Source organism: Dermacentor andersoni, chromosome 3 (assembly GCF_023375885.2).
Source record: "Dermacentor andersoni chromosome 3, qqDerAnde1_hic_scaffold, whole genome shotgun sequence".
Taxonomy (NCBI): domain Eukaryota; kingdom Metazoa; phylum Arthropoda; class Arachnida; order Ixodida; family Ixodidae; genus Dermacentor; species Dermacentor andersoni.
Genome location: NC_092816.1, coordinates 125,946,825 through 125,971,015, shown reverse-complemented (window position 1 = coordinate 125,971,015; position 24,191 = coordinate 125,946,825). Strand labels below are relative to the sequence as shown.

Here is a 24,191-nt window from a genome sequence, read left to right as displayed (position 1 = left end):
CTCGCTCCGCGTGTCCTCGTGTTTGCCGCTCTGACGTCGTCGTCTTTCGTAGAACAGTGCACTCATGTCCGCGTATAGACGGAATACAACAAACCCACGAATGCGCGCAAAGTGTCTCTGGCAGCCAGTTGCGCGATAATATTGCGTGTATTAGCGGGCTACTTGTATGCTTCAAAAAACAAAAAAAAACTCTTTTAAGTTGTACGTATTGATAAAAAAAAGTTTAACTCTTTATTGTTACTGTACAATTTTCTCATTGCTGCCTCTCATCTGATTATAATATTTGAGGAGTTGAATGAATAATTCAGAAAAGTTTTGAATTACGCGTATAGGAAAAAAGTAATCTGTGTGTCTCGAAGCGGCAGCAAACAAAATTGGCTTAGTTCTTTTCTGCTACGTCGCATCTGCAGATATTTAAAGTTTGCCTCATATTACTTGGGACACCCCAAACCATATATATATATATATATATATATATATATATATATATATATATATATATATATATATATATATATATATATATATTCTCACGTGGTGCTGACGTTCACTAACACAGTAGCAATACTGTGAACGACAAAACTAACTTTTATTGGGCGAACCTGTGCCCACAAAACAGGCTACACTTATAGCACAACGATAGTGGTGAACACGCTCGGCAATCGTCGAAAATCTGATCAGCGGGTCAAGCGCGTCGGCTTTTATACAACAGTCGTCGAATGTTCCAGATTATTCGGTGGGACCCGCATGCCTTCCACAAAGTTCTACAACATTCGAGTCACGCGATGAAATCAGATAATACAAGGTTCGGCGACAACAGACAGCGGATAGAAGCATCGATAACTTTCCAGAAACTTCGGATACATGCAGACGCGTCCCGCGCTGTGCGATAACATTTGTTAGGCGGCGAAACGTTATTGCCCGTTAAATATAAGTACACGTGTCAATATATATATATATATATATATATATATATATGTACGCACCTCCCTTGACGTACGGTCGTGTCTTCATCCCCATAGAACGAATATTTCCCAGCAAGATCGTGGCTTGTGACACATTTTCATTCAAGACGATGTTGTCAACTGAAATGAACAAGAAGGAAACATTTGAAAAAAGGTATTCATAGTTTAAACATTTTGCATTGGCGAACTGTTAATTATATTTTCTTGAATCCTGCGGAATAATCAGGTAATTGGTGTGAAATCTCCATCTTTGTCGAAAAAAAATTACGGGAAACATAATTGCAGGAATGCATGCGGTATCGCTTCCGAAAGTAGTATGTCGCCACTCGCTATCTTATTTCAACTTCTTCGAATGTGGTGTTCAAAGATGTTGCTCAAAATACCGACGCCGTTTTATAGGAAAGCATTGGGCAGATGTAACTCTCCTGAGGAAAGAAATAGCTTCTGGCTCGTAACTCACAAATAGGATTTTCTTTGTAACAATGCCTTTAATTCGACCAACTGCGCCGGCTAACATTAACATGGAAATCACGTTTATTCAGCGCATATTCTTAGAAAGCACTTTAGCATACAAAATTTATTGCGAATACATGCTCTCCATGGTTAGTCACGATTTGGAAAAACAGCTGGAGCTCAACCAGTTTTGAATAAATTGCTTTGTTCTTATGTCAGAAGTGCTTTACAAATGAAAGATGTCTCACGTTTCGACTCGTGTTTGCTGATGAGGGAAGCCAGCCTCTCCGTTTCATTTAAGTCCAAGCCGTACAAGCCGAGAATTCGAACGTAAGCATCCAACTTCGCCTCTTCCGAAACATTCCTGACTGAAGCCTGCCACTCAGAGTCTCCTTCGCTGTAAGTCATCTGTGAGAAAACAGGGGTTCTTCATGATGTTAACAGTTTCACGCTGCACTCCCATATCACAACAGAATTAACTAATAAAGTAGTTCGCATGATGCCAATTTTATTCTGTTACTGTGTAATATCTGCCGCCTTCCGATTGTCGCGGTCTTTGCAAAACCTCTGCAGATCGGTTCCGCCAAGTCGGACGCACGGTCAACGAGCAATTGTGATTGCTGCTATTGCTTTCTCGCAAACAAACTAGAAGGACGCGGCCGTGCGTGTGTGAGGCTATTGCATGAAACGAGACCCCGGACGAGGAGCGGGGGACGCGGCTTTGCTGGCGTTTATTTTGCAAGCTGTTGCAGAAGCATTGTATTGTCATGTAGTAGTGACGGTAAATAATACAGCGGCAAAACTGTGAATGACGAAACTAACGTTTTATTGGGCGAACTTATGCTCATGGAAGCAAGTTAAGCTCAAAGCACAGCGATAGCGGTGAACGCGGACGGCGATTGTCGAAATCTGATCTGCCGGACTAGCACGTCGGTTTTTGTACATATGTCACCGAAGGTTCCAGAGTGATCGCTGGTGCCCCCGTGTCCCCCAGAAAGTTCTACACAATTCGCGTCGCACATTCAGTCAGGTTACGGAAGCTTCTCTGGCAAGAGACAGCAGAAAGAACCATCGATAACATTGGGGAAATTTCGATACAAGCGGGCGCGTTCCGCGCTGAGCCATAGCATTTGTTAGACGCTGAAAAGTGGACACCCGAAACAAGTAAACAAATACTCGTGTCAGTATGCAACAGCGACTTTTTTGGGTCACGAATCAAATGACATAACCGTTGAAGTGACATTGATCGAGCTGCGAAGAGCCTTGGCTTTATATTGTCGCGGTACAATGCGGACAGAACACAGGTAGACGTTCTTCACAAACAACAGGACAATCTGTTCAAAAACAGAGCAGAGACACGTCTTCTTCGTCATCATCCAATCTCACTCTGACCCACTAGGAGTCCGTTAGTGCTCCCATCGTAGTCGTCGTCTGCATAGAATACACGCGTCATTTGTCCCTCCCTACGAGAGCTTCGTCCCGATGCTAGACAAGAAATGCCAGTTGCGGAAGTAATGGCCGCTAGCATAGTTATTCGGTCACATGCTGCTTCATGCGGACAACGTGCACAAGTTCAGGACGGTGTGTGCGGCGCCGCATTCAGTTGGGATTATCGGGAACGGCCTCGTAGGTGACATCACTGAGTCGCCGCAATACGCGATATGGTCCGAGCTATCGCCTTAAGTCTTTCGGAGAGGCTTCGTTTCCGTATGGGTGTCCAAACCCATACTCTGTCGCCGACTTTATAGGTAACTATTTTATGGTGAGGATCATAGCAGCCTGCGTCGTAGTCTTGCTGCTGGCAGATCCGCAAGCGCGCGAGCTGCCGAGCTTCTTCTGCGCGTTGCGTAAACACATCGGTGTCCGTATCACTCTCGTCAAAGCCGTGTGGAAGCATCGCATCCAGCATCATTCATACATCTCGTCCGTGAACAAGGGTGAACGGAGTCATGCGCGTCGTCTCTTGTTTCGCCGTGTTCTATGCAAAGGTGATATACGGTAGGATGTCGTCCGAATTTTTATGTTCGACATCCACGTACATTGATAGCATGTCTTCAATGGTTTTGTTTAGGCGCTCTGTTAACCCATTGGTTTGTGGATGGTAGGCGGTTGGCTTTCGTTGGGCCGTTCCGCTTAGTAGCAAGACGTGATCTAAAAGTGCAGTCGTAAATGCGGTTCCTCGGTCTGTTATTACGACGGTTGGCGCGCTGTGTCGCAACACCACGTGCTCAATGAAAAAGTGCGCTACCTTGGCTGCTGTGCTGCTCTGGATTGCCTTTGTTTCAGCTTAACGTGTGAGATAGTCGGTTGCGACGGTAACAAAGTGATTGCCAGCAGTAGAAGTAGAAAGTGGGCCCAAAATATCCATTCCAATTTTATCAAATGGTCTTCGAGGGACCTAGACGCTTTGTAGAAGGCTGGCTGGTTTCGTTGGAGGCGACTTGCACCTCCTGCAGTCGAGAAAAGTGCGAACGTGATGTTTCACGGTGGCGGTAAGTCTCGGCCAGTAGTACCTTTGCTGCACTCTGGGTAATGTTCGTGTATAGCCTAAGTGACCAGAAGTCACCTCGTTGTGGCAAGCTTGAAGTGCTTCCGTACGAAGAGCTGCAGGAATGACAAGCAGATAGGGGGCCCCGGTCGAAGAAAAGCTTTTTTGTAGAGAACCTTGGCCCGTAAAAAAAACGACAACAGCCCTCTTGCGAAAACTGTAGGTCGTTTCGCAGATCTTCCCTCCAAGTAATTGATTAGTTCAAGCAACTCAGGGTCGTTCCGTTGTTGTTGCGCGATGGCGGATGTGTCCATAACATCAAGAAATGCTGAGTCTTCTTCTTCGGTCGGAGCAGGTGACTCTATCGGCAATCGAGACCAGCAGTCAGCATCAGTATGTCGTTTCCCCGACTAGTACGTGACAGTCATGTCAAACTCTTGCAGCCTTAGGCTCCAACGCGCCAGTCGTCCAGAAGGTTCTCCAAGGTTTGTCAACCAACATAGTGAATGGTGCTCGCTGGTAACTGTGAAGTGGCGGCCATACAAATATGGGCGAAATTTCATAACCGCCCATACCACGGCGAGGCATTCTTTCTCAGTTGTGGAGTAATTAGCCTCTGTACGTGGGAGTGTTCTACTTGCATACGCAAGCACTCTTTCTGTGTCGTCTTGCCGCTGCACAAGAACAGCTCCCAAGCCAACGTTGCTGGCATCAGTGTGGAGCAATGTAGGACCAGTCTCATCAAAGTGAACAAGCACTGGAGGTGTCTGGAGACGTTGGCGCAAGTCGTTGAATGCAGCTTGCTCTTCGTAGCCCCATACAAATGCAACGTCGTCTCTCGTCAGGCGAGTTAAAGGGATACGGGCACAAAAATTGGTGGGTGGTTTTTTGCGTCCGAACAAAAGTTGAACTGTTAAAAATGACGAATACAACAAGCTGCTTAGAAAAAAAGAACGAGAAACACCTTTCTTTTGCGATTTTCTGTTGCGCCTTGCCTCCAAGCGGCCGCCGGGAGAAGTTGAAATTTGACGTCATGACACCCCGCGTGCCCCCGCGCGCGGCCAAGGTCAGCCACAGCCGGCGCAGTCTTTCCGGAGTGTCGGTCCCTTGCAGTGTTTTTCTATCGCCGTCGGCTATGTTCGCACGTGGTCCGTCTGAAACATCCCTGTCAGCGCTCCATGCTGGTGGTGCGACCATGCGCGTGTTCGCACGGTCGTCGATCCGTACTGACGCATTCGTCGGGGCGGAAGAAAATGCCCAGACATTACTGCGCCCACGGCTGCTATAACAGCATCATCGGTCGAGACACGCCGTCGCGCACGTTTCCCAGAGACGAGAAGGTGTGTAAACTTTGCATACGTGCCTGTCAGTCACCACACTCAGCATGGAGACTTCTAAAAAGTGGCTTCATTTGCGCAGACCACTTCGTCGACGATGATTATGCGACCCGCCCGGCTGTGCTGAAAAGCCTTAGCATGCCGCTCAAAAGGCTCCTGTTCAGGCAATACAATTCAAAGAGCGGGTGCTTAGTGATGCATTCGTAACTGTTAGCTGCGCTCGGCACCTTTTGTTGTTCTGGCAACAAACCCTCTCTCTTTCTGTATGCATGTAGCCGCAGCGGTGACCGCAGGAGCGCCTGTTGAAAGAAGGGAAATTACCCTTTCATTGGCTGTGCAAGAACAGATATTCTCGGCCTGTGACAAATTGTTTACGATGCGGATGCATGTTTTTGTCACAAAACAAAATACTCATGTTGCGTACACTTTCGCTGCGTCTAATATTGAACGACAGCATACGAGCACTCTTTTAATTAATCAAATATACAAAACACAGCCAGTGAATGAAGGCCAGATAACAGCATACATGTGTAGTAATCTAAAATGCGCAGCACATTTATCTACATTGCCTTTTCAAACGTTGCTTTTCAACGTCAAGCAAAAAATTACGGATTTTCATAGGTCTCTGCATGATCATGCGTCGGGTTTCATGACTTGGTTGTTCACGCAGCATTTTCCTAGTAAATGTCACAGCCAAAGACTTTCCTTTCTCTATGGCCACAGAATAGATGCAGCTAAGTGATCTGGTCGACGGGTCCCTAGCGCAGCCGCCCATCTCAACGAGTTCAACCAGCAAATGGCTTCTAATGGCGTTAATGTGATAGTAGCCGTAAACACAGGGCTATGAGACGGCTGGAAAATTCTACACATACCGGGCCTCGTCACGTAAAAACGAAGTGTGCACCGATCGAAAGCCGACAGCGTAGGTTAACACAAAGCGACGAGCTACGTTACCTACGATTCAGCCGTAATAGCTGCCTTTCCGCCTCAACGCAGGTCACGAAACTAGGCATTTTGCATCCTACGTAACATAACTTTACCAACTGCTGCCGCTGCACCTCAAGTTTATTAGAAAAAGAAATTAACCGTTGCTGACCCGGGCTGCCTGACCTGCCTGCTTGTGTTCAAGGCCGCCTGCTCTTCTTCGCCGCTTGACGCGGAAGGCTCGTAACCGTAAGCGGTTATATTTCTTGCTAGGTTGGAACGGTGCTCGTCTGCAGACGCGTACTCATCGCTGGTAGAGGCACCAGAACCCGAATCCTTGCTCGCGATGGCGGCCGCGGCGTGCCTCGAATGACCGCGGCCGGCCGGCCGGCTGGCTATCCGACGGGGGTGTCGTGACGTCACGCCTTCAGACTCGCTTGGGTCGGGAAGCGTTGCGCGCGCTCACAAAAACGCCAAAAATAAAGCCATCCGCTGAAAAATGAGTGAAGTGACTACTTGTTTTCGGTGTACTCGCCCACTGAGGACTCATTTTCTGTATTACCGTACAATGTTCAGATTTTGTGTCCGTATCCATTTAACGGTGACACAATGCGCGCAAAGTCAGCACTAAACCACCGGTCATAGACACAGAGGCCGAGGAAGCGCCTGAGAGGCTTTTTATCGGATGGTACGGGAAACTGTGCGACGGCTGCAATTTTTTCAGGATCCGGCCGGACAGCTGCGTGGGTGACGACATGACCGAGAAACTGCAGTTCTGCGAAGCCAAAGTGACACTTCTGCGGCTTCAGGGTGAGGCCGGCGGATCGTATGGACTACAGAACCGCTTCAAGCCGTTCGATATGTTCTTCAAACGTTGCGGAGAACACGATGACATCGTCGAGATACATTAAGCAGGTTTTCCACTTCAGACCCAAAGGTACAGTATCCATGAGGCGTTGGAACGTAGCAGGGGCCGAACACAAGCTGAAAGGCAAGACTTTAAATTCGTATAGGCCAACTGGCGTCACGAAAGCAGTTTTTTCACGATCTGTCGTGTCTACTTCGATTTGCCAATGTCCGCTGTTTAAGTCCATTGAAGAGAAGTAACGTGCCTGTCGAAGCCTGTCGAGTGAATCATCTATACGGGGAAGCGGGTATACGCCTTTCTTTGTCACCTTATTTAGGTTTCGGTATCCACACAGAAACGCAAGCTGCCATTTCGTTCACTTGACCAGAACTACGGGAGTTGCCCAGGGACTTCGTTGATGGTTGGATCACGTCATCTTCAAGCATTTTTGTCACTTGTTGTTGTATGGCGTCACGTTCATTAGGACCACACGATATGGATTTTGGTGAATTGGTCTTGCCGTATCCTCTGTAATTATTCGGTGCTTTGTTAGAGGCGTCCGACCGACGCTGGACGTCGACGCAAAGCAGCGCTGAACTTGGCCAATAGCCTAAGAAGGCGCTCTCGTTCGTGCTGCGACAAAGCAGGGCTAACATCACGTACAGGAGCTGGGTCTTGCGTAGGCGCTTCTTCGAGTAGTGAACAGCAGCCACGAACGTCCGCAACGGCGTCAACATAAGCCACAGCCGTGCCCTTGGGAAGGTGCCGTCGCTCTGTGCTAAAATTTGGTAGCAACAGGTTTGTGCACCCGTCGGTGACATTCACGATTCCTCGTGTGACCGAGATACCATGAGTAAACAACAACGTGGTTATTTGGTCGGCAACTCCTTCGCAACGAAACGGTATGTCACATGCTACCGAAACAAGGGCACACGATCGAGGGGGGATAACGACGTCGTCTTCTGTTAGACGAAATGAAATGTGTTGCGGCGATAAGGAATGGACTAAACCGGAGCTCTTATAAAACGTCACCATGCGGTTCGGGATGTTAATTACAGCACCATATTCTTTTAGGAAGTCCATTCCAATAATCAAATCTTTGCAGCATACAGGAAGGACGATGCAAGCGGCCACAAAAGAAGAATCCCCAATGTTAACTCCAGCAGTAAATCTTCCAGTAGGCATCAGTAATTGGCCGCCGGCCTTCTTTATGTGAGGTTACGTCCATGGCGTCTTTACTTTCTTCAGGCGGAGGACGAGTTCCTGACTCATTATAGAGAAGTCGGCACCAGTGTCGACTAACGCTGTCACCGGCTGCCCATCGACGAAAACATCTATGTCGGCGCTCACAATTTCTTCAGTGTTTATTGGCTTCACGTCGTTCAGCAGCGAGAATGTTGGGGGCTCTTTAGTGTCTTGCGGCGGGCCTACAACCTTGCCCCCAGAGGTCGCCGCCTTCAGTTTCCCCGACGGGGGAGGGGCGACCTTCGTCCTCGGAGCTCCGCAAAAGTACTTCCAGTAGATGAAGCCATCAGGCGTGGAGCGGTTGGAGAGCGCGACCAACGGCCGAAATCAGACCGATCATTGGGCACGGATTCGTCATTTGGGTGTGCTATTGGGGTCCCTGAAAAGCAGTGTCGTCGCGACGTACCAAGGCGTCGTCATTTGCTCGTCGACCATAGGACCACGGACGAAGAGGTCGAAATTATGTGTCACGATGCCACGCACCACTTCGTCACGCACCACTTCGGCTATTGACGCGACGGGTCTATCTAGTGTCGGTGTCATGATCTTTTGAATTTCCTCTTTGATGAGCTCTCTGACAAACACACGCAAGGAGTTCTGATACTCGGCAGAGTATCAGAACTGAGTATCAGAACTATCAGAGTGCGGCGGCATTGATTGTAGTGCTGGTGGACAGTCGATAGTATTGCCTGCATCTTTGATGAAGGGCCCGCTTAACAGCCGTAGCCTCTTTGATAAACTCAGCGACAGTGACTGGCGGATTGCGCACAAGCCCCACGAAAAACTGCTCTTTTACACCTCGCCTGAGGTAGCGCAACTTCCTATCTCCGGTCATGTTCTGGTCGGCTCTACGAAAGAGGCGCGCCATGTCCTCGGCGAACATTGTGACCAACTCATTAGGTGATTGCACGCGTAGCTCCATCATTTGCTGGGCGCGGTCGCGTCGGTCAGCACTCGCAAAAGTTTCCGTGATCCTCTGCCGAAAGTCATGCCAGCTCGTCAGGCTACCCTCGCGGTTCTCGAACCAAGTATGGCCACTGTCATCAAGGGCGAAATAGACGTGGGAGACCTTTTGCTGCTCAGTCCCCTTATTAATCTGTGTGACGCGTTCATACTTGTCCAGCCAGTATTCAATGTCTTCAAAGAGTGCACCGCGATAGCGATCGGCAACCAGCGGATGCAGAACGGTTACCTGTTGTGGATTGGGAAACCGACTGGTTTGGGGTGCTTGTGGTGGACTGGTTTCGACCATTGCGAAATGTGTGCAGCTCCTGGAGAGAGGTGGTTGAAGAGCGGAGAACTCCTGGGCAAGGCCTAGCAGTCGACGTCTAAAGCGATGCACGGGTGGAGGAGGAGGAATAAACATTTATTGATGAGACAAAAAAAAAGTGGCGGAAGGGAGCGGTGCAGGGTGGGTCCCTATTCCAAGACTCCAGTGGCCATCGCGACCCGCCCAGCTTGGTCCAAGAGGCCCTTCTGGGCCTCGAGGTCAGCAAGAGCGAGGATGGCCTCCCAGGGCTCCCTTAGCAAGGTGAGTACCAAAGGTGAATTATTGGCATGAGGTCTTTTGGCGCACTCCCATGTTACGTGAGGCAATGAAGGCCATGACCCGCACCACGGTCAAGAGTTAGTGTACAAGGTTGGGTTTATTTTATGGTATCTACCCAAATGTGGGTAGGTATCCGTCTGTATTCTTCTATATTTCTGCGCCTCCTCTACATTGAGTAGTTTGTGTGGTGGGGCGTACTGTCGCCGGGTTCTTCGCTGGTGCTCCAGTATATCGCGGACCAGTAGGCGATCGTCTTTTTCATCGTTGTGCGTATCTCCAGCTCGGTTAGTAAAGCCTCGAGCTAGAGTGTGTGCCTGTTCGTTTCCCGAGATACCCTCGTGGCTAGGACACCATAAAATTGCATGATCTTCTTTCAATGTGTCGCCTATGATCTTAAGGGCGACTTGTGGTATGTTGCCTTGTAGATACATTCTGCATGCCACTTGTGAGTCGGACATTATTAAAGCTGAGCTGTTTTGCTTTTCCTTGTATGCGATAGCGAGAGCAATCGCCGCTGCTTCCGCTGTTGCAGTGCACCTAGTGCGTATCGAGGCTGATGTGTGAAGCGTTCCGTGGCGAGTGGGTTGAACTGCCACTATTACATGTCATTTGCTAAATCTAGCTGCATCAGTATACATTACGTCTTGATTACTGCCGAAGGTTTTCTGAAGATGTTTAGCTCTCGCTTGTCTTCTCGCTGTGTGATAAGTTTTGTTCATGTTGCGTGGGATTGGGGAGACCACTATGCGCTCGTGTATTCGATCCGGCATTGGGGTTGTTTGTTCCTTGGAGTACTGCGGTCGCAATGGGTAGCCTAAACGCGACAGAACGTTTCTACCTGTGCTTGTGAGGCATAGTCGTTCTCTTTGTGTCATAAGAACGACTGCTCTTAACTCTTCAAATGTGTTGTATATGTCTAGAGCTTGCACCCTCTCGTTTGCCGCATTCTTAGGAAGCCCAAGGGCTGACTTATACGCGCCACGTATTAGTAGGTCGATTTCTTTGATTTCCGACGGGGTTAGCTCTTGATATGGTAGTCCGTATGTTATTTTGCTAAGAATAAAAGCCTGGACTAGTGTTATGGTTTCGTTTTCGTGGAGCCCTTTACCTTTCTTTGTAATTCTGCTTATTAGTCTAGCGATGCTCCTCGTGCTTGACTTTAGAGTCGCAATGGTGTGAGTGGCTCTTTCGTTGCTTTGTAACCATAGTCCTAGTATTCTGATCAAATTTCTTTCTGGTAACGTCCGGTCACCCATAGTTAGGTGGATGCTCGGTTTGTTTCTGTAGTTACGCCCGTGGATCCGGATAAACTCAGATTTTTCCGGAGCGCATTGAATACCGTCTTGTTCTGCGAAGTCCTTCACCGAGTCGATAGCCTCCTGGATAGTTTGTTCTTTTTGCCCTAACGAGCCTTTGCAGGCCCACAACGTGATGTCGTCTGCGTAAAACGCGAAGTTGAGGTCGTTAATTTTCTCTAGTTGTCGTGCCAAGCGGTTCATTGCGACATTAAATAGAAGTGGTGAGAGGATGGCACCCTGTGGTGTGCCTCTGTTAGGCATTGGGAGTTTGGAAGATCGAATATTTTCCATACCTATTGTGGCTTTACGTTCAGTAAGGAAAGAGCGGATGTAATTGTGGATCTTAATTCCACAGCCCATTCTTTCGAGCTCTTCAAGTATGAGGGTATGGGAGATCGTATCAAAAGCGCTTTTTAAGTCAAGCGCTGCTATTATGTTCTCTCCCCCTGTAGGGACATTTTGCAGCACGTCATCTCGTAGCCTTACGAATATGTCTTGTGTAGAAAGATGTTGTCTGAAGCCGTACATGTTGTGCGAGAGAAGTTGGTGCCCTTCGATATAGCTAGTAAGCCTGATATGAAGGACCTTTTCGAAAAGTTTGCCTAAGCAGGAGGTTAGAGATACTGGCCTGAGATTCTGCAATGTTCTTGCTTTCCCCGGTTTAGGTATTAAGATGATGGTCGCTTTTTTCCATTGATTAGGAAGCTCTCCCGTTTCCCAGATTTTCTCATTGAAGTACCGGGTTAGGCGTTCCATTTGCTGATCACTCATAATTCTTAACATAGCATTCGTGATGCCGTCCTCGCCTAGGGCTGAGTTACGTTTTAATGCTAGAGCGGCGGCATATACTTCTTGTTTCGTTATGGGTGCATCAAGCTTGGGATTGTCCATGCCTTTGTACTCGGGTGTCGTAACTGGTGACAATGCGTCCGGGCTAGATGAACGACTCCCAGAAAGACTTCGACGCATCAGACGCGGTCAGTACCCCGGCACCTCGACCGGTGCCGTGGTACAACGCGGAAAGAACACAGGGATACATTCTTCACGAACAACAGAACAATCTGTTCAAAAACAAACAGAGCAGAGACACGTCTTCTTCGTCATCACCGAAGCTCACTCTGACCCACTAGGCGGAGTCCGTTAGTGCTCCCATCCTCGTCGTCGTCTGCATAGAATACACGCGTCAATATTATTTTGCCCTCTTTATTGTTATACCAAAATAACTTCTGCTTTTATATGCTTGCACAAGGCCTACGTCGTGACAGGTAATTAACGGCATCTGCGTGCTCAAGGTCCCTGAGAACGTTTCGTTTCTCTAGGAAATCCTTATATATCTTTTGTAGAAATCCAACATTGAATAAATAGTGGTGTTTTACGCGCCAAAGCAACAAAGCTGTAGAGGGATCCGGAAAATATTGGGGCACCTGGGTTAACTTGCGCCTGAATCTAAGTACATGAGGCTTTTTGCACTTCATTCCTATCAAAATGCAGCTGCCACGGCCTAATTTGAACCCGCCACCTGTAGGACAGTAGCGCAACGCCAAAGCTAATGGGCTGACGCAGCATGCGTTTCTAAAGAGTTCGAAATAAATTTATAAAGCATACATGGACGGCATTTCTTTTTTGAATGATGAACAGCACCAATCCCTTGTGGAGCAGCAAGGGAGTTTCACTACCTGAACGACCGAAATAGCACAGCTGTCATGTATTACGACCACACTTCGTCGAATTTTACTACGATGCATGCGGCTGCACCAGGTTTGGTTCTTCATATAGCAGAATGTGAAACACCCGTTGTACTTATATGGCATCTTACCACTGCATACTGCTCAACACGGCATAACCCGCCAGTAGCAAACACAGAACCGTACCGTAGAGCTGGGAGAGCTACTCCTGTCATTATTGATTTCGAAAGAACTTGGATGCGGTGGACACCTAAAGCGAACGTGAATGTTGATGAGCAATCGATAAGTTCGGAATAATTTTTCCTGCGCAGCTTCTTCCGGAATGAAAACCTGCTGCTGGAACAAATAGTTTGTCCACAACTATGGACTTTTATATTAGGCATGAACTTAGAAATGCGTCCATCTACACGACATACAAAGGAAATATAGAAATTTATGATAGAAAATACACACTCTACAATTAATACCAGCGCGTGGTTTTGATGGGGCATCAGGAAGAATTGAGCATGATTCTTCAGTGGGCAGAGTGCAAAATATACTGCTGCCTTCATATAACTAGATGTTTCCACATTATAAAATGATGTGCTTAACTCGTCTACTTCTGTAATTTTATTGCTGTGCACTAAATAAGAGTGTCACTCCATTCAACATGTGCCTCTATATAATGACTGCTGAAATAGCACACATTTCTTTCATACACATCCACCAGTTCAAAAATTATTGAGTGCCCACACATAGCATGTGAAATTTTGCCCACCCAATTCAAGTAATTGTTGAAAGTTTTCCGCAGAACAGTGGAAAAAAACGTGAGATGAAAGCATGCTAAGCATTCTTAGCAGTTATATCCGAGCCGCATGCTTACCGACATCGCGATTTGATTGTTACCGTCACTATCATGAAGGACAGATGTGTATTGTGAATATCATTGAGGAGAAGTCATCACAATGATCACGAAGTATAACGCAAACATACACCGTAATATTGCTCTGATTTCCAGAGAGTCTGTAAGAATAGGAGTAAAGTAGACTCACCACAAGTCCCCTCTTATTCTTGAAGAAGAAAACTTCGAGAAGTTTGATGGAAATGATTGCCTGGACTCCAAAATCGAGTGAGCAGCGCACCATCATGTCTTTTGGGTCGACGCTCTGTAGCGCAGTCCCGTTGTTCAGGTCCAAATCAATCGAAGTCATCCACGCCACAAGGTCAGCCGTCTGCGGGAACAAAGCCCAGCTGATAGCCAAAGGAAACATTGTGGGTGGAATCCTAACTGAGCCTTGTCCTGCATATTTTAGTGCCCCGCTGGCATAAGTTGCAAAATGCAGTCATCACAAAACGCCATATGCATTAAGTTGTCAAAAGGGAGTCCGCTGAGGAATAGGTGTACCTATGGTGTTTAACCGAAACCATCATCGAGCATGAAGCACGCACGCTTCACATGCCTACGTCAATAAATATGTGTTTCAGTCTTGCGTGGCCAATTTTTGAATAATAAATGCTTTTTAAAATCGTGTCTGCAGCGGGGATGAGCGTAGCAGGTCCACTCCGCGTCCTTTCACGGGGATAGCCGTTTTCTTCTTAAGTACATGCAGTGCAGTGTTGCAGCGGCAAAAACCATGACAAAGGCTGGAGGTTGTCAACATGGTTTTTGTAGTCACGATCCTTTTACTTTAACTCTAGTCAAAGAAGCTAGGCGCGAATTCAAAGGAGGACCCGGAGAATCTCAAGCCCTCCTCTCCCCTCCCCCCCTTCCCCCGCAGGCAATGAAACTCTTCGCCCAGTTTCGCATGCGAAATAGGCACACAAGTACCAGCAGCGGTGCGCCCATATCTCTCCCTCAATGGATACGCATCCGCTCGCGTGAAGAGAAACTATTTCTCTAACATATTGTCACATGCAGGCATGCACTGTGAAGCATATACTGTGAAGCAAACATTCAAACCCGTGTAATATGATGATTTATTATAAGGCACTAGGCACAGTCTAGTTGCACTGGCCGTACACGAACCGCCATCCTGGCGACTTACGGCGTAGGTAGGATGAGGGGGTCATAGTATGGTTTAAGTCCGTTTGCATGAACCGTCTCACGCCCACGATGCCTAAGGTGGGGTCAAGGCGTCACAGGTTCTACAACGTAGGTATGGTCTCTGACGTGGTAGGGGCCATCATGGCGTGCAAAGAGTTTAGTTGAAAGGCCAGGACTTTGAGGCGGGACCCACAGCCACCAAGGGAACCAGTCGAAAAAAGTAGTGTAAGCGCGCCACTGTCATGCCGCAGCTTTTGGCGACCTTGAGCAGCGGTCGCAAGGATTCGCTCGAGCTGCCCACAGTCCTCGGCGTATTTGGCGGCTTCAGACACAGGCGTGGATTCGGAAGCGTCGGGTCGGTATGGGAGCAAGGTGTCCATAGTACACGAGGGCTCTCGTCCATACAGAAGAAAAAAGGGTGAAAAGACAGTGGTAGTTTGTGTGGCCGTATTATAGGCATACGTGAGGAACAACAAAACAGTATCCCAGTTACTGTGGTCTGAGGCGATGTACATACGAGGTGCGACACAAAAGAAACGAGACTGGTCCAATAACTTATTGTACTTACTAAATCAGTTATCTGTGGCATTATCACCTTCAAAGTCTTCCCCTTCAGCATTCACACACTTCTGCATTCAGTGCTGCCATTGCTGGTAACAGTTCTGGAACGAGGTTCTTGGAAGGCCCTTCAGGAGATTCTCCGTTTTTGCGTAAACCTCTTCAACCGAGATAAAATGGGTTACCTTTAAGCAAGATTTAACTTTAGGAAGTAAAACAAAGTCGCATGGAGCCAAATCAGGTAAATAGGGAGGATGCCCCGTCCCTGCAATATTATTGCTGGTCAGAAACTGCTTGACAGATAGGGCCGTGTGAGCGGGTGCATTGTCCTGGTGCAACAGCCATCCATCACTCCACAACTGTAATCTTTTTTTCCTAATTTTTTCGCGAAGTCTTTCTAGCACTTAAATGTAGTAGCGATGATTAACAGTCTGACCACTGGGAACCCATACAATCATTACAATTCCATTAATGTCGAAGAAGACGATTAACATTGCCTTGAATGTTGATTTTGAGATGCGTGCTTTTTTGGGTTTTGGGGATCCTGGAGACTTCCACTGCATTGACTGGCGCTTACTTTCTGCGTCATAGGTAAAAATACATGTCTCATCACATGTTACAACAGATTCCAACAAATTTGGCTCGTTTGCAATGCGTTCTAACATGACCGCACACACGTCGTTACGGCACTGTTTTTGGTCAACGGACATAACTTTTGGAACAACCTTCGCGAAAATCTTTGTCATGTGTAATTCGTCCATTAAAATGCGTCGAACAGCTTCCCTATCCAAGTGAACCAACTCTGCCACTGCACGAATTAATCTTCGGTTACCAGTGATCACATCAGGAACTTTGGCAATGTTTTGATCTGTAATCGCCGACCTTGGGCGCCCAGCACGTTCATCATCTTCCACACTGTCCCTTCCCCCTGAAAACCGCTTATGCCATTCAAACACACGCGCACGAGACGAGGTTACATCTTCATAAGCCTCGGTTATTATTTGAAGTATTTCCGTGGCTGATTTCTTAAGTTTCACAAGAAACTTGATGTTGATTCGCTGTTCGGTTTTTAGACCAGACATTTTCCCGGCAGAATGCAGTTGCACGTGTTCACTCAATGACGCAGCACTCCCAACTGGCGTGATCGGTTCCGTCGAAACTGGAGGCATGAATAGAGGAGGTGTGTGCGATTACGTCAGCAAAACAGTTGTTGCCAACTCCACTCTTTTTTCACGCTAGACACGTAGTCTCGTTTCTTTTGTGTCACAGCTCCTAGTCAACATGTCACCAAGTGTGCGGTTAAACCTCTCTGTCATGCCGTTCGTTTGCGGGTGGTAGGTTGTAGACTTGCGGTGAACGAAGCTGTATGCAGCGAGAAGGGCTTGGATTACTTCGGACAAGAAGACACGTCCCCTGTCGCTGAGCAGTTCGCGTGGTGTGCCACATTGAAGAACGAAGTTCCGCAAGATGAAAAACGCAACTTCGTGCGCCGAGGCTGCCGGGAGTGCGGCAGCCTCGGCGTAGCGCGTAAAGTGGTTGACGTCTACAATTATCCATCGGTTACCCGAGGAGCTGCAGGGAAGTGGACCATATAGGTCAATGCCAACGCGATCGAAGGGCCGAGCCGGGCAAGGCAGCGGCTGTAGCTCACCAGGAGGGCACTGGAGAATTTTACGCCGTTGGCACGCCATGCATGCGCGTACGTACTGGCGCACGAAGTGATAAATGCCGTGCCAGTTGAAACACCGTCTTAGCTGAGTATACGTTTTCAAAACACCGGCGTGACCATTATAAGGAGCAGCATGAAAATAAGCGGATATGTCAGAACGCATGTCTCGTGGTATCACAAGGAGGCATTTGCGATCATCAGGCAAATAATTTCTGCGGGAAAGAACGTTGTCGCGTACAGCGAAGTGAGCGGCCTGGCGACGGATAGTTCGAGGAGAGGGTGTGGCACATGGGTCGTGGAGGAAATTCAACATAGTTGAAAGCAGGGCATCCTTACGCTGCTCGTCCGACATATCAGCGACGTTGAAGGCTGAGGATGCGAAGAGCGGAGACACCGAAGCCACATCAGAAGGTAGCGGTGATCAGGAAAGCGCATCGACATCAGGGTGCTTTTTGGCCCATCGGTAGAAAACCCGGAAGTCATATTTTTCTAAGCGAAGTGCCCATCGGCCTAAGAGACCTGACGATCCTTCAACGAGGACAGCCAGCAAAGGGAATGGGGGTCGGAGATAATGTCAAAAGGACGACCATATAGATGTGGACGAAATTTGATGAGAGCCTAAACAATGACCAAGCACTCCTTTTCTGTGACTGAGTAGTTGGCTTCTGCCTTGTTTACAGTGCGGCTCGCATACGCGACGACGTACTCGTCATAGCCGTCTTTCCGTTGTGCGAGGACTGCACCAAATCCGATGCCGCTGGCGTCCGTTGTTGCGTATTCCAGGGTAGCGTATCGTACTGCTGCCGAGTTGTAGCGACGCCTGCCTATCGAAGCTCGACCGACGCTTCTAATGGGGTAGTGTGGCGTTGTCGACAGGCTGCAGGCATCCGGTAGACCATGGCGACCGGGCAAGGACGAGACGATTTCTTGTGCGAAACTTGCACGGTTTATTCAAAGGTTGATGAAAAATTATGAGAAGAGAATGAAGTGCTCAAAAATACATTTCGGAGCCCCTTAAATAGGCTCTCTACTATCGTGGGACGGATCTTGCTTCCGTCGAGTCTGGTTGGTGGAAAGAGGGCCCTGTCTCCGGTTATACCACGCCTCGGTTTATACGGAGCCTCCTGAAATTGTAGATGCTCTTCCGTCTCTTTTGCTCGTGGCTGGTTCGTCGAAGTTCTTCTGTAGTGTTTGACCATTCGAGATAAAGGGTCCCTCTAAAGTCGCGCGCGCGCACACACACACACACACACACACACACACACACACACACACACACACACACACACACACACACACACACACACACACACACACACACACACACACACACACACACACACACACACACACACACACACACACACACGCACATGCACACGCGCACGCACACACGCACGCACGCACACACGCACGCACGCACACACACACGCACACACGCACACACACACACACGCACACAAAAGAGGCCTGTAAACACTGCGGGGTTCCTCCAGACCGGCAGACACTCAAAATGGTCATGGCGAATTAGAAAGTCACGCTTCATTTCGACGAGGCATGGTGCGTCAAGGTCGTGTGAGAGAAAGTCCTTTCTGCAAGAGGTGCGGGGCGCCAACCGTAGCAGGAGAAGTCACGCCTCATTTCGACGAGGCATGGTGAGATAAGCTCGGGTCAAATCACTTTCTGCACGTGATGCGGGGCGCCAACCGTAGCAGAAGTCACGCCTCATTTCGACGAGGCAGGGTAAGAGAAGGTCGGGTGAAATTCCTCTCTGCACGTGGTGCCAGACGCCAATCGTAACAGCATCTCTGGCGGGGGAGGAAGATCCCGACGCGTAGGGCAGCCACTGTGCGAGGCATCGGCGTTTCAGTAGCAGAATTCCGCTCAGAGGTGACGAACCCTTAGTTCGTAGCTGGTAGATTCCTGGGAGTTGTCATCAGTCCTTGTGGCGCTCTTGTGACTTTTCCCCCTGGTCCGGTCCGGTGAAATTAGTCTTGCGAGCAGGTCTCGCAACTTTTCGTCTCCTGCGTGGGCAAGCAATCACGCCAGAACAGTGCCGGACCCACAACCACAAAGCAGCGATCACAACGCCACCCTCCTCCAAGACACACCAGGCTTTAAAAAAAAAGAAAACCCGCTACACCTTTCCCATTCCTTACGCACGTCCGTCCCCTCTGATCACTAAATACAGCCATTTCTAGAAAGCGTTAAGACGTGGTTATTAAAATCAGCTAATAATCGGCTACACTTCGAAAAATTCGTATGAACGAACCTACAAATGCCACGGAAACACGCGTGAGCATGAGGCTTTTGTTACTCTAGGGGCAACGACTCAAGCCGTCGGCATTGCAGTTAAGCTTACCCTACTTGTAGCGAATATCGAAGCTTTACTGTTGAAGAGCCAAGCTCCAGCGCAAAAGACGACCTTTTTTCGCAGACATGGACTGCAGCCATGTGAGGGGATAGTGGTCAGTTTGTATGGTGAATCTTGAACCAGCGATAAAGCAAGCGAGCTTCTGCACCGCCCATACTACGCAGACGCATTCCTTTTCTGATGCATTGTATGCTTCCTTACGAACTGCAAGCTTTCTACTGGCGTACAGTATAGGGTGTTCGTTCTCGTCATCTCTCCTTTGACAGAGCACCACCCCCATACCCCTGCCGCTGGCATCACACTTTCAACAATGGCGGACTCGTTAGTGCGTTCTTCAGCATACAAAAGCCTTTTCTTTTCCGTCATCCCACTACACCCTTTGTGGTTCTGTTTTTCTGAGAGCATCCATTAAAGAACTCGCAATCTCGGAATACCGCGGGATATATCTTTGCTAATAACCCGCCAAGCCAAGGAATGATCTGATGTCCCGCTTCGTGCGTGCTTTGGGAAGTTGTCTGTTGCGGTCAGTTTAAACTCGGAAGGCGGACGATGGCCTTTCCCTATTACATGACCTAGATAAGCTACCTCCGCGTGCCCTAATTGGCATTTGGGAGCCTTAACACTTAAGTTGGCCTCTCGTAGACGACACAGCACGCTTCGCAGGTGTTGCATATGGTCGGCCCATGATGAAGAAATGATTGCTATGTAATCGAGACACGGAAGTGCAAAGTCCTCCATTCCTCGTAGCACCTGGTCCATAAGGCTAGAGAAGCAATATGGCGCATTCTTTAATCCAAAGCTCAATACTATTTGGACGAAAGGTTCCAATCGGGGAAATAAACGCCGCAAGCCTGCTTGCCCTCTCGATTAACGGAACCTGCCAGTACCCTCTGAGTAAATCGAGCGTAGAGATGAAATTAGCACTGCTCACTTACTCAAGCCTTTCCTTGATATGCGGTATTGGATAAGTCTGGTCCTTCGTGATTAAACTGAGCCTGCGGTAGTCGATACATAGTCGCGGCTCCTTTCCTGGGACCTCAACTAAGATAACAGGCGAGGTATAATAACTCTCTCTACACGTAGCTCTAACATCTTGTTTGTTTCAGCGGCCATGACTTCACATTGACGAGGTGAAACGCGATAAGCTTTCGAACGAAGCGGGTCCGATTACTTTACCTCGATATCGTGAATGATCGCGGTTGTCCTGCCCGGTGTGTCTGAGTATACGTCTTTACATTGAAACACGAGTTCCCTCAGTTCGGCCGTTTGAGTGGGATTCAACTCCGTTTGTTCTACTAACTTGTCTGTGGTCTCGTGAATGTCGTTTGCCTCCCTCACTGCTGTTAACTCCGGAAATTCGACAGGTATCTCCTCAGGTGGGTAAGGAACATGTTCACAATGGCTTCCCTCTGCCGGTAGGGCTTAAGTAGAATGCAGTGGTACACTTGTGGTGTCCTTCGTTTTCCCGGTACCGTGATTACGTAGATTATTTAAGATAATTTCCGGATTATGTCAACCGGTGCTTCCCATTGAACCTATAGTTTGTTTTTCAACGAAGGTTTCAGGATCATTACCTTTTCCTCAACTTCAAAGCGTCCCGTGCGAGCCGTCCTGTCATAACAATGCTTAGCATTGCTTTGTGCCTTACGCATTTCCTTCCTTGCTAATTCTTGAGTAGTGTGCAGATGGTCCAACAGATGTAGCACGTATTCCACAACCAAATAATTGTCTGTCCTGCCTTCCCAGGGTTCTCGAACAATGCAAAGAGGGGAGCGAAGGCAGTGTCCGTAAACGACCTCTGAAGGGGAAAAACCTGTTGATTCTTGCGGTGCAGTTCGAAGCGCCAACATCGCTGCAGGCAAGCAACTCTCTCAATCGGCTTTTTGCTCATAACAAAGGGCTCGCAATAGCCGCTTCAGGACTGAGTGAACTTTCTCTACCGTGTTCGAATGCGGGCGGCACACGAGCTATGAATGATTTTAATACCGCACCTTTCCAGAAACGTTAAGGTCAGTGCGCTCGTAAAGACGGATCCTTGATGTGACTGGATTTCTGCGGGAAACCCTACTCGCGAGCAGATAGACAAAAGCGCGTTGACGATTTCCACCGAACTTAGTTCTTTGAGAGGCACTGCCTCTGGAAATTCCATTGCGGGGCATAGTGCAGTAAGACTGTGTCAATAGCCAGACTGCGTTGCAGGAAGTGGTCCCATTGTGTCTATTGTGAGCCTGAGAAATGGCTCCGTGATAATGGGAACAAGTCTCATTGACGCTTTAGCCTTATCTACGGGCTTGCCTATGCGTTGACATGTGTCGAAGCTTCTTACGAACGCTTCTACTTCTCGAAAGCAGCCGGGCCATTAAAATTCCTGCAATAAGCGGCCCTTTGTTTTTCGAATACCCAGACGCGCTGTCCAAAAGCCCCCGCGAACCAGGTGCAGGAGCTGCTCACGATAGGGATGCAGCACCACGAGTTATTCGAATTGCACTTCCTTTCGACTCATGAACTTTCTAAAGAGGACGCCTGCTCTCTCACGTTCTGCTTGGCCACACTTTCTTTGGCGTAGGGCCTTAGTTACGCAGGGTGTAATATTTTTTCTCATCAGCAATCAATGTGGCATGGCTTACATTCAATAACCTTTTTCGACATTCTGCATCGCGAGACATTTCAGGCTCTGCTGCTTTCATGACCTCTTCATTAGCTGGTGTACTATAGGGTTGTCCTGTTTGGTGCTGGCTGACGAATCCTCCGTCAAACTGGTTTCCTCCACCGCTGGACATTCGTACACTGCCTTGGCCGCGAGCTCCCTTGCCTTTGAACGAGTTATTCTTGCACTATCCCTTCACTAAACCCGATTCCCTTGCGTTGTAGCAAATCTTCTTTGTTAGAAAACAAATACGGATACTGCGGCGGGAGTGGTGCCGAGGCGGTGGCTTTCGATACGGCAAAAGAGCCTTCGATACTAATCTTGGCCACAGGGAGACAAACGCTGGAGGCCTCTGCGTCTAGCCTTATGGAAGCCCATTTATTTATTTATTTATTTATTTATTTATTTATTGTACCCTCAAGGCATACAAGCATTATATAGGGGAGGGGTCAATCATTCAACATAAATACAGTTATTTGCACATACACAATTAAAAATTTTCAAAAATGGGCACGAATGTAATTTCTAATAACAACGAAAATTCACACTGTCATGCAAGGCTTGTACAATGATTACGGCAAGAAAAAAGCATTTCAACCGATTGAGACACTAAAAGATGAAGTTTCCAACCAACATAGAGAAGATAAAAAAAATATGTTGGAATGCGTTTAATTCCGCTGGAAAGAGCTTCACGAAAATGGTCACAGTTGGTAATGTTAACTAATGAGGCGGGAAGATTGTTCCAGTCGAGGCTGGTTTTGGGCAGGAAAGAGTGCGAGTATGTTGCAGTGTTTTGGTGAGGGACATGGACTTTATGGTGGTGATCTAGTCGAGATGAAACAAAATTAGGCGGTTTAATCAGACGGGTCCTAAGAACATGATTATGATTATAGATCTTATGAAACAATGCAAGTCGAGATAGTTTCCGTCTATTTGCAAGCGGGGGCAGATTAAGTATCGATTTCATGTTAGTAACGCTGGAAGTTCGATGATAGTTATTTAGGATGAAACGTGCTGAGCGATTCTGCATTGCCTCTAAGTTATTGGTAAGAGTTGCAAGGCCAGGGTCCCAGATTGACGATGCATATTCGAGATTAGATCGGACATAAGTAATATATAACTGTCGCTTAAGAGATGAAGGTGCGAGAGAGAAGTTTCTTTTCAGGTAACCAAGCATGCGATTGGCCTTTGATGTTACGTGCTCAATGTGGTACTTCCCTGTAAGGTCATTAGTAATATGAACACCGAGGTATTTATAGGTAGTTACGAATTCTAGCGCCGTACTGTGAAGAAGGTAGTTTGGACAAAGCATGTTATTACGCGATACTCTCATTGATTTACATTTAAGAATGTTAAGCTTCATTTTCCACATTTCACACCAAGCAGAAATATTATTTAGGTCACTTTGAAGGATTATTGTGTCAGTGTAATTAGAAATGTTGCGGTAGATAACGCAATCATCAGCAAAAAGACAGACAGAAGAAGCGATGCTAGTAGGTAAATCATTAATATAAATCAAAAACAGTAATGGGCCTAAAACTGAACCCTGTGGCACTCCGGAGGAAACAGGTGCCTCCAGGGAATCGGTTCCATTCACCGTGACGAATTGAGTGCGGTTAGAAAGGAAGTCGCGTATCCAGTGCAGTACTAAAGGGTCAATGTTTAGGCTGGTTAGTTTTAGTATAAGAAGCTCATGGTTTACACTATCAAAGGCTTTTGCAAAATCCAAGTATATGCAATCAGTGATGAGGCCGGCGTCAAGGAACGCGTGAAGGTCATTAGTAAATGTTAGCAGCTGTGTTTCACAAGAAAAATGTTAACGAAAACCGTGCTGGGATGGATGAAAAAAGTTATTCGACTCCAAGAAGTTAACTAAGTGAGTAAATATGACATGTTCTAATATTTTGCAGGGAACAGATGTTAGTGATATCGCACGATAATTCCTTGGGTTGTGTGCGTCACCAGACTTGTAGAAAGGCACGACCTTGGCTACTTTCCAATCCTTGGGCAAGCATCCATCGTTGAGCGATTTGGTGAAAATGTAATTCAGAATGATAGAGCTGTACTCATTAGTGTTTTGCAAGAATTTAGCGTTGATGCCATCCCGACCACATGAAGATGATCGTTTT

At 47.7% G+C, this 24,191-nt stretch overlaps 1 protein-coding gene across 1 annotated transcript in view; it reads right to left on the bottom strand.

Annotated features, from left to right (window-relative positions):
• LOC126537952 (uncharacterized) overlaps positions 1 to 24,191 on the bottom strand; it is a 163,814-nt gene that overhangs the window by 15,349 nt on the left and 124,274 nt on the right. Inside the window, exons 16-18 of the mRNA XM_055073772.2 lie at positions 13,823 to 14,002; positions 1,667 to 1,826; positions 987 to 1,085 (exon numbers count right to left, since the gene is read on the bottom strand). Coding sequence (XP_054929747.2) covers positions 987 to 1,085; positions 1,667 to 1,826; positions 13,823 to 14,002 — 439 coding nt within the window. The remainder of the gene's footprint in view (positions 1 to 986; positions 1,086 to 1,666; positions 1,827 to 13,822; positions 14,003 to 24,191) is intronic.